At 42.3% G+C, this 11,227-nt stretch overlaps 1 protein-coding gene across 1 annotated transcript in view; it reads right to left on the bottom strand.

The window, feature by feature from the left end:
* Nucleotides 1-4,102: 4,102 nt before the first annotated feature.
* The window catches only part of LOC145392644 (protein FAM200C-like), a 7,656-nt gene continuing 531 nt past the window's right edge, over nucleotides 4,103-11,227 (bottom strand). Inside the window, exons 2-3 of the mRNA XM_080266967.1 lie at nucleotides 5,464-6,193; nucleotides 4,103-5,185 (exon numbers count right to left, since the gene is read on the bottom strand). Coding sequence (XP_080123093.1) covers nucleotides 4,103-5,185; nucleotides 5,464-6,193 — 1,813 coding nt within the window. The remainder of the gene's footprint in view (nucleotides 5,186-5,463; nucleotides 6,194-11,227) is intronic.

Genomic DNA, 11,227 nt, shown 5'->3' with positions numbered 1-11,227 from the left:
GTGTGTGTGTGTGTGTATGCAGACTTTCCACACACACATCTGAAGGGGGAATGAGTCAGAGCAAGAAACCTTATACATATAGCTATAGTTCATGGGTTTTAGTATTGTGCTCGTATGTAAGAAACTAAAATATGCTCCTAAATGAACGTTGTGTCTGCACACGAATGAACCAACTGCCCCCAGCGTTGGCACATGGACATAGTGTGACCTTACTGAAACTAGTGAAGGAATGCACAATAGATGCTGATAAATTTTGACCTAACCCTGTGACCTTGAATTTTGACAACTTGTCCTGAAAGTCGAAGAGCATAATTCTTGCCTTTACCGCCAACCTGTCAACAAGTTTTGTCTAAATCGGATCAAACCCGTTTAAGTTTATTTCAGAATGTGACCTTGATCTTTGAGCAGTTGCTCCAAATAATAGTCAGCCCCTTGGCTGACCCTCAACCGGTCCACTAAGACTGGTTCAAAACAGATCAAAACTGTTTTACTTTGTTCACACACACACACACACACACACACACACACACACACACACACACACACACACACACACACACACACACACACACTCGGATCGAACTCTGAAGTTGCCCTGTGACTTTAATCTTTGAGTAGTTGTTCTCAGTATCGACTCCCTCCGTTTTTACTTAAGCCTCACCTTTTCCACCAAGACTGGTCTAAAACGGATCAAAACTGTTTAAGTTGACCAAGTAATCTTCATTTTTTATCTGTTTTCAGAAAAAGTAGGTTAGTCCCTTAGCTGATCCTAAATAATTTCACCAAGCTCTACGAAATCGGATCAAAAACTGTTAGAGAAAATTAGTAGCATACACTACAACTTGGTCCCGTACATACATACATACATGTATACATAATCAGTGGTGCAGTAACATGTTGAGACGCATGTCAAATCTAAAATCAGGTTTCCTGCTTTCTAATTTCTTACTGCTCATCTGCCCAAGCGCCTGTACATGGTGGTCCGTGTAACCGGCAGTATCTTGTTTGTTGCGGGAAAGGCTCAGTCTGCTGACCTGGGAATGGGACTGGGATATCCATGCATGTACTTATGGTGTAGTCAGTGACAGGTTGCCTTGGCTTATTATACTACCGCAGAAAAAGGAATATGGAAGTGGAGAATGATGCAGATTAGGCACATAACATTGACTGATCCGTCCCCACGACACGCGAAAATTCACCAGTTGTTTGGCAGGTGGGGTATATTCTACAGACTGCTTTTATATTCAGCATTTATTCCAACCTGTCATAATGATAATCAGTGTTGTACAGTAATAACGTATCCAAATAAAGTCCGATAATAAAGCTTGGAAATGTTAACGTAACTGATATACCTCTGAGGCACTACTAACCTTCAGCACTTCGATACATGCATTCTCCCCAGAGCAGAATATAATCGTCTGTCATTAACAATCATACTACAGTAAAGATACCATCGTACTGAAGGGATATATTGAAAGTTTATTGCACCTTCATTGGAAGAGTTTCTCATAATCTGAATATAACTGTCTGTCGGTAACATATATGAAATAGATATGGTACTGACGGCGTTATGTTTAGGAGCAGGTATGTGGTAAGAAAAGAAAGTACTATGAACATAATCGCTGTAGCAGATGGAAGGAAATATTCAGTGCTTTCCGATTCCCTATGATTCACTCAGCTGAATAAAAACATCTGGAATGAGCTATAAAAGAATACAAAAGGTGTCCCTGTGAAGAGAGATTAATTATAGCAGTATTAACACTCCTAGGCTCCTTTGATTTATTCTTTGCTGAATAAAACTCGGCGCTTAACTGGAATATACTGCGAAGGAAGACGCGACCAAAAGTAGGTTATGAAACTAAAATAGTCTAACTCTGGGAACTTAAAAGCTTTCATGTTAGCCTATATTCCATCTAATTATTTGTTTCAGTTTTCTTAATAAACCCAGGTTTACTGTATGTACAATCATTTATGCTGAGCAATGTTTGTGTCATTTAGCTTCACTGCTTCGAGAAAATGTATTCTTCTGTGTTAGGCAAACTTCAGTTTTTCTCCTCCACCCCTCGGCAATATCAGACCGAACCATCCACCACCTACACATCTAAGCTCACGACAAGAACATGTAAAGAAAAAGTAAATTTACCAGGGCCTGCATATCAAAGGAGCCCTGCTAAAACCCTCAGAAGTTGCAGGCGTTTAAAATGACCTGGTAGTCAATTTTTAGCGAACAGGAGACGGACTTGAAAGGCTGGACGCTGGCGGGACTAATGAAAAGTAAACTCGGCAGCAGTGGACAGTTGAGACCAAAAGGAAATTGCAGCCTGAGATGACCAGTGTTGATTAAAGGAAGACGTGGGAAAAGATAAAAAGAGAGGAGAAAGTGGCTGGGATGGATGCAGCTGGGAAGTTATTGTATGACACGAGGAAGATTGCGAGTTATTTTGTGAGTAGAGGTAGGTGGGATGTACTTATGAGAAGATGAAGAAAGTGGGGAGCTGTTTTATGAGGAAAAGAAGCCGAGAGTTAGTTTATGTGAATATGAAGAAGGTGGGAAGCAGGTGAAGAGTTATTCAGTGAAGAGACGGGGAAGGTGGAGAGCTATTTAATGAAACAGCATAGGAGAGGTTGACGATGAAGGAGGGAACAGTTGGGAGTTATAAGGTGAGAATGCAGTTGGGAGTTATTAAATGGAAAAGGAGAAGGTGGAAAGTTACTCTATGAAGCGACATAGGAAGATGGGGATGCACTTTGGCGTTGTTTTATTAGGCGAGGATGTAGTTGTGAGTTATGAGAAGGTAGAGAAGAGGACGAAGAGTTATTCTGAACGTCGCAAAAGGTGACGATAGGGCTAGGAGTTGTTTTAAGAGAAAACAAAAAAACAAATGACCCGGTTAAGAGTTATAAGAAAGCAAAGAAGATGGGGATGCAGGTGGAAAGTTATTTTTAAGGAAAGCCCAATAAACTGGGGATGCAGTTAGTTATTTTATGAGACAACAGAGAATAAGGTGGGTTATTTTATGAGAAACGTCGGAGGGGGAACGTCAAGGAAAGTGGGATTATCAGCCGTGAAGGAAAGTGGGATTATCAGCCGTGAAGGAAAGTGGGATTGTCGGCCGTGCAGGAAAGTAGGATTATCGGCCGTGAAGGAAAGTGGGATTGTCGGCCGTGCAGGAAAGTAGGATTATCGGCCGTGAAGGAAAGTGGGATTATCGGCCATTAAAGTGGGATTATCGGCCGTGAAGGAAAGTGGGATTATCGGCCGTGAAGGAAAGTGGGAGTTTCGGCCGTGAAGGAAAGTGGGAGTTTCGGCCGTGAAGGAAAGTGGGATTATCGGCCGTGAAGGAAAGTGGGATTATCGGCCGTGAAGGAAAATGGGATTATCGGCCTTCAGGGAAAGTGGAATAATCTGCCGTGGTGGATGGACTGGAACTGGAGACGAAAGGGTAAGGAGGAAACATGGAAACTGTAAAGGCTTATCATCAGCCTTACGTCATGAAAGGGAGAGGGGGGTTGAGAACAGGGGACAATCAACTCCTATAACACTAAAGCGTAATTTCAACACTCTCTTGCTCGGGACAACTCAATTATTCTATACCACGTAATGCCAGACAATTTTATTCAGCTGACAATGGGTATGGACGCTCCCTAATACCTCTTCCTAACCGATTTGTTTTTCGGATATGGCTGGCTAGTATCGTTCTTAACGTTTATGCAGGGATGGTATTAGGACGATTTAAGTAACACAGAAGAGCACGGCAAGGTGTGATAAGCAAAATAAATCGCATGGGAAGAGGTTTTGGTACTATTAATGCTGGTATCTCTCAACCCTTTCATGGTCGGGACTACATTTAAATAGTACTGAATTTCAGGTAGCGTCAGACGATTTTATTCAGCTGTTACTGGAGCTTTAGAGCAGTGGTTCCCAAACTTTTTCAGCTTGTTACCCAATTTAACATGCCACACTAAGCATGTTACCCCTTTCACAAATTGTTGTCAACAATGATATATATGGCTAAATTAAAACACTAGTGTTATTTTCTTTTGTTTATTGTAATTTAACATTGTGCATCTCTAATGACTATTGCCAAAGATGTCAAGAATATCAGTGGGATGGATGGAGTTGCAGGCTTGAAGCTAGTTGAGGAATTCTTGGCTTTGTGGTTGAAAGTGCCAGCCTGGCATCGTTTGCAACATTCAGGCGAGTCCTCTTTTTTGTTTTCATCCCCAGCACAGTTGAGAACCCCTTCTCACAAAGATACGTTGTTGAGAATGATACCAACAACTTCAAGGCTCTCTTGGACAGAGTTGGTGAGTCAGCTAGTCGTGAAATCCAAAAGGAATCTGCACTTTGGTTTTGGAATTCGATTTTCAAGGCTTCATTGGCTCGCATTGTGATCCACTCCTCCTTTGCAGGAAAATCATTATCATGAATGGCTTCATCAGGTACAGAGAAGGGATGAATGATCCACTGAAGACTGACTGTTTCTTGGTCACTCTCTGGAAAGTAGTGATGCATGCTTGTTTCAAGCCCCTTCAAATGGTCGCTCATCTCTTCGTTGATGGTCTGCAGAAGTGATCCAATATCATGACTATTCTCCTCAACAAACTGGTCTAGGATGGGGAACTGGGCTATCACTCCTTTCTCCAAGCGCCGAATCCAGAGTCTCAGTTTCCCCAGAAATGCAGTCACAGTTTGATGGGCATCAATGACAGTCGTGTTTCGGCCCTGTAGTTGCAGATTACCACTGTTCAGCTCTGCAAATATGTCAGCCAAGTAACAAAGTCGAGCAAGCCACACCTTATCAGTGAACTTGGTAGCAAAAGGAGATCCTTTTTGTTCCAGGAATTTCTGAATAGCCTTTTGGAGCTCAATGACTCGACGTAAAACCTTGCCTCGTGACAACCAGCGAACATCGGTGTGGTACAGCAGAACTTGATACTGCTCTCCCATTTCCTTGCACAGCTCCTTGAATATGCGCGGATTCACATCCCTGGACTTGATGAAGTTGACGATTTTCAACACATCTTCAAACACTAACTTCAGATTACCAGGCAGGCTTTTCGATCCAAGAGAGTACCGATGAATGATGCAATGATCTACAGAAATTTCTGGATTCACATCTTGTATGAGGCCCCGTAATCCACTATGACCACCCATCATCAACGGTGCTCCATCGACGGAGACCTGGATTAAGAAGAAAAATTATTATAGAATTATAGATTGTTTCATTTAGTCATTCTTACATATCTTTTGCATTATAATTATATGGTTTTAATTAATTTTATTTATTTTGGTACTTTAGTACTTCAGTGTGACAGGCACTATATTATTTGTGAATCATATACAAAATATTAGCTACACTACAGCTACTTATACCATACATAAAACTGTATATGACTAAATACCATGTAATTCATTGTATTTATACTAATTAAGACTTCATATAAAAAATCTTTCCCTACCTGTTGAACGCTGTTCCAATCCAATCCATTCTTGGTAAAGAAACTCTTGATGATATTGAAGACATCTTCTCCCTTCGTGGTTGTCAGCAGATCCTCACATAATAGGAACTCTTCTTTGATCTTGTCCTGGTGCACGTAACGGACGAACCCAAGGAGAACAGCACAACTAGCTACGTCACACGATTCATCAAATTGCAAGGAGAATTTGCTATATGAGCTTTGCTTGATCTCTGCTATAACTTGGGACAGGATATCTGATGCCATGTCATCGACTCGTCGGCGGATTGTGTTGTTTGATAGAGATATGGCACTCAGTTTCTTCGCTTGATCCTCCCCACATACCTTGCTTACCATCTCGTACGCACAAGGCATAATCAGATTCTCTGCAATGGTGTGGCATTTCTGTTGTTCTGCAACTTTATATGCAACAAAGTAGGATGCTTCGACCGCAGCTTGAAGCTTTTGGGCTTGAATTCCAGATGAACCAAACTGGATGTTCTTCAGTGCTACAGCCCGGCGCTGAAAATATGCCTGATCCTCATTCTGAAGATTTGGATGGCACTTCTGGAGGTGAGCTGAGAGTTTTGATGGCTTGAGGCTTTCATTTGTCAACACTTTGTGACATATCACACATTGTGGCCGATCCTCTCCACCACAAGGTAAATTCACAAAGCCATGGCGAAGAAAGGCGTCAGAGTAGGTGCGCTTTTTGGACATTTTATTGTTTGATCTGCAAAAAAGGAAGAAAACCGCATAAAAAAGTGTGAACATTGAGAATTAATTATTTATCATTTCATGGCATTCTAGATAGTATCAGAAGAGTTTATTCAGCATAGGAATGATGTAACAGTGGGTAATGGTAGCTATACTGCACAGGGCAAAACATATAGGCTACATACCAGCTTACGTCTACCCCAGCTGATGCTCACAGAGAAACTGACTGTGAAATAGAGGCAGCGGTGCCAGATTCTCAAACCCAAATTATCGCATTTTTACCATAATTTGAAATGATCTTATTATTGACGAACCTGTCACGTACTTACGAAAATTATTGCATTATCGCATGCATGCTATCGCCTGAAGCACGAGAGGCCAAATTATTGTATTTGCGATAATTACTGCACGTCTGTCAACGCTGAATAGAGGCAGCCTCAGGGAGTGAGTGACGCGTACTGCACACGTAGATGAGTCATCAGGGTTACTGAGTGACTTGTGTCCTGAAGCATACCTGTCAAAATACTTTTGAGTTTCCACACTTTTAGATACATATTTCTTCTTTCCTAGTACTGTATATTAGTGTTTGATGTTTATTGTAATTCGGTTTAACTTTATTAATTAATTATAATTGGTTTACTTTACAACTTTACATACTAAGACTAAGTTAACATTAATCCTAATGCCTGATTTTCAGGATTCTTAACGTATTTTCTGTCACCTCTCCATTACCCCCGGAAAACCGTTAAATTACCCCCAGGGGGTAATTTACCCCCAGTTTGGGAACCACTGCTTTAGAGTGTTGAGTATATCCGTGGTGCCTCCAAAAAGCAACATAGGACTTTCGGGGAACCTCCTGCTTTGAAGGGGTTAAATATTCGACGTCATCTCCTTTATCGCGAAAAATCTCCCCAGCGCCAAAACCAGCCTGGAGAACAGAGCCACTTAAAAAAACAAAATATACACACACACACACACACACACACACACACACACACACACACACACACACAAAACTTTTTTTTTAGATAGGAAGGCTACACATGGATATTTCCTTCAGTTATGACCGCCACTCTTCTTGTTATCTGAGAAAGACTTTGGTCCATTCCATTCGGGGTCGTATTTTATTTCACCCACGCGCTGGAGTACAGGGATGATTTTGGTCCTTTGTGTGTGTGTGTGTGTGTGTGTGTGTGTGTGTGTGTAAGAGAGAGAGAGAGAGAGAGAGAGAGAGAGAGAGAGAGAGAGAGGACATTATATTCAAACAGCTTCCATCCGCCTGGAACCAAGCTTAGTGGAGAGGTTCAGGGTTACGCATGCATGGAACTTCGATTTTCAGAACAATAGGTCAAAGGTCAAGGTCAGAAGTCAAGGTCAACACAAACAGTTTTAATGCGGATTGGACCAAACTTGGGTGAAATGCTGAGGGTTAGGGGAGGATGAACAGCTTTTATTTTGAGAACAGTTAGTTAAAAGACAAGGTCACATTATGAGGTCATACGTTCGACCCTTTGACCAATTATTGGGCGTTGGTGTAACACGTGCTGGGTATTCGCTCTTCAGTTTTATTTTCATCTCCAGGTGGTATTATTAAGCTATTCAGAATTTTTTACCAGACACCTTGTTTTCGTACTCCCGCGTATCTGATATTTACTTCGTCTTTATCAGTCCAAAGCGTCCACCCTGGCTCTCCTCGCTGGTGCTTCCTCTCCTTGCTCATCGTAACTCTCCTCACTCATCCTGTCTTTCCTCACCCTCTTTACCGCCTCACTCATTCTGTCTTCCCTAATCACCATGGCTGTCCTAACTCGCTATGTCTTCCCTCACTCACCCTGTCTACTTGTCACTCAGTCTGCTGTTCCCACACCATTTCTCTGCTTTTTACTTACACCCTACCTCATTCACCCTGCCTCTCGTACTCACCATGCTCTATCCCCACTCATTGCCGGACCCCGTTAGCGGTAGGGGTAAGCCCTTTTACTTATTAGTCGAGTCACTTGTAACCAGGAGAGAAATGGGCAAGACTGGATCCCCCTGGGCCACTCCAGCAATCATCTCTGTGTCTACCTGGATGCTAGGCGATGAGTATCAGAGATTTGAGTCATATTTACAAAGATTCTTAACTTGAAAATATCTATAAATGCTTTAAGATTCATTATTAATACAAAGTTTTAAAAACTACTAGAACTTCCCTTGTAGGATCTTTTGTGCCTTTTAGGCCAAGAGCCGTTAGAGGTCCGGTAATAAATAGCTTGGCTGTTCTAGTTTAATGCTCTTTACTTACTGATCCCGTCTCTTATCTTTCACCCTACCTCATTATTTATCCTGCCTTTTGTCATTCACCCTGCCTTCTATTGTTCACCTTTCCTCTTGTCATTCACCCTGCCTCCTATTGTTCACCCTTCCTCTTGTCATCCACCCTGCCTTATTGTTTTCACCCAGTCTTTTATTATTCACCCTGTCTCCTGTCATCAGTCCTGTATCTCATTATTCACCCTGTTTCTTGTCATTCACACCACCTCTTATTATTCACCCTGCCTCCTTCTCACCCTGTTTCTTATTAACCGCTCCTCTTTGTATTCACCCAGCCTCTTATTTTTCTGTCTATCTATCTATCTATCTATTGCCTGATGCCATAATCCCGTTAGGGGTGGCCATTTGACTCTGAGTTATTTGTTTTACAGGAAGGGGCACTAACCCTCCACCAACCCACTTGATGACACGTAGGGAGCACGTAATTGTTTGGTTATATGGTTACCACCCAGCGTTGTAAATGGTTTCTTGGCTTACAGGAAACCATTAGGCTTGTCACTCAATGTAAAGCCACCTGTAAAGGAAAGAAAAGCAATAAGAAGTGACAGGAAAGATGGGAGACAGGAAGAGAGGAAGGCAGGCACAGAAAAAGAATGATAAAGGCTGAGGAAGAAGTAGGCAGCACTACATCAAGTGAGTGGATGATGGTCGCCACCACCTACCGCTGTCTCATATTATTCACTCTGTCTTCTGTTATTCACTTGCCCCTTCCCCTTTTACCCTGGCCCTCACTATGCAATCTCCTCAATCACCCACCGTGTCCCTTAGTTCACCCTATTCCTCTACTTAGATTGACTTATTTTTCCTCTGCGTTTTCTTCTCCCCTCCTGGAGACACAATCAGTCGTATACTTTATCCTGCCTTACCTTCCCTGCCTCTTATCACACCCTGTCAGATCCTTACCCTACCCTACCATGCGCCCTTCTCCACCCTCATCCCTGTCTATCTGCCCGTCTAACTTCAGCTCTCGTTGTGCCGACTGACACGGAATGAGAGGGGGGATTCAGAAGGATGAGAATTGATTTGTGGGATCAGGTAGGAACTGGAGGCAGGTAGGGAGGGAGGAGAAGTTGCTTTGGAGGGGAAGGAGACTGAAGGGTTTGATGGGGAGATGCATGAAGGAAAGATAAAGAAGGGAGAGTGATATAAATGAAAGTACATATAAGGGAAGAGGAGAGAGAGGTAATGGTTGGAGATGAGAGGTTGTTTTTGTTGTGCAACTCCCGTTTCGCTGATCGAGCAGACCCAACAACTGCAGGCAAGCCGTCCCCCTTGCAGGGCTGACCCGTACATTCCCTTGTGGTGGACAGAAAGCACCTCACCACAGCGAGGCATGGGGATAAGTGTGGAGGTTTGGTTCCTGAATGGACGCTACATTTACTTCTGTACACCCACTTAACAGGGGCAACATAGTAGGCTCCACATCACCCCGTTATTTGGTTAAATGATCACCACCCGGCATTGTAAAAAGTTTCCAGAGTTACAGGAAACCATCTGACTTATCACTCGGTGCAGAGCCGCCTGATGTGGAAAGAAGAGTAATAGAAAAGCGACAGGAAGGATGGGAGGAGATAGAAAGAGACGAGGGTAGAGAAAGAATAGGAATTATATCAGTGAAATAAGAAGCAGGGAGCACTACATCACGTTAGAGGATGATGACACCAAAAAGAGGGGTAAGATGGATATGTGAAAAAAAAGTGGGAATGAAATATGTAAAAATATATAAGCGGGCGAACCAAAAATTAGCCACAGTGATTTTTATCCTTTTATTCGTGTTGACTAAATTGTTTGACAGTTGCATCGGTAGGTATAAACCCAAACTCTCAGCAGTGTCAACCTTGAGTGGTGAGCTGTAGTGTCGTTATTGCTAAGTTACCATGGCTGCTCAGCTGTGTGTCTGCCCATAGAAGAGCAGTGTACCATGAGTCAGAAGAAGTTTACAATGAGTCAGTAGAACAGTGTACCATGAGTCAGAAGAGCAGTGTACTATGAGTCAGAAGAGCAGTGTACCATGAGTCAGAAGAGTAGTGTACCATGAGTCAGAAGAGCAGTGCACCATGAGTCAGAGGAGCAGTGTACTATGAGTCAGAAGAGCAGTGTACCATGAGTCATTTTCAGTGGACTGTAGGAGCATCGGAGCAGAAACCCGTCTAGTAGCACATAACGAGAACAGTGCCTTGCCAGAGTGGAATGTGTACAATTGGATTACCTTGTTCAGAATTGGTCCCATATTTTTCATTGAGTAAGGCCCACATTCTATTCGGGTAAGGAGACTCCCTAGCACCTCTTCCTTAGCGATTAATGTTTGAATATATCGTGTTAATAGCCTTGTGTACGTTAAATATGAAAAGTATGGCGATGTTTTATATATATATATATATATATATATATATATATATATATATATATATATATATATATATATAAAACAGATTAGGACAGTAAGGCGTAATAAACCAAGCAATTTGCTTAGGAAGAGTTGTTAGGGAGCTCATACTTAGTACAGACAGACAGCGGATGAGACATGTTAACTCGGTGAAGGAAATAATATCAGGTAATTTCCTTAGTAATAATAGGTGATTACTGCTGTCAACCTCGTATGTTATATAATGATTCAAAGAGACGACAGGCAGACATGATAAGTGTAACGAATGCGAGAAGGATGAAGGTAAGGTGAGGGCAAGAGTACATGAGAGAGAGAGAGAGAGAGAGAGAGAGAGAGAGAGAGAGAGAGAGA

This window comes from Coenobita brevimanus, chromosome 23, assembly GCF_032717465.1.
Source record: "Coenobita brevimanus isolate Jiangsu-jjx chromosome 23, ASM3271746v2, whole genome shotgun sequence".
In the NCBI taxonomy this organism is placed as follows: Eukaryota; Metazoa; Arthropoda; class Malacostraca; order Decapoda; family Coenobitidae; genus Coenobita; species Coenobita brevimanus.
This window is presented reverse-complemented; position numbering and strand designations above follow the sequence as displayed.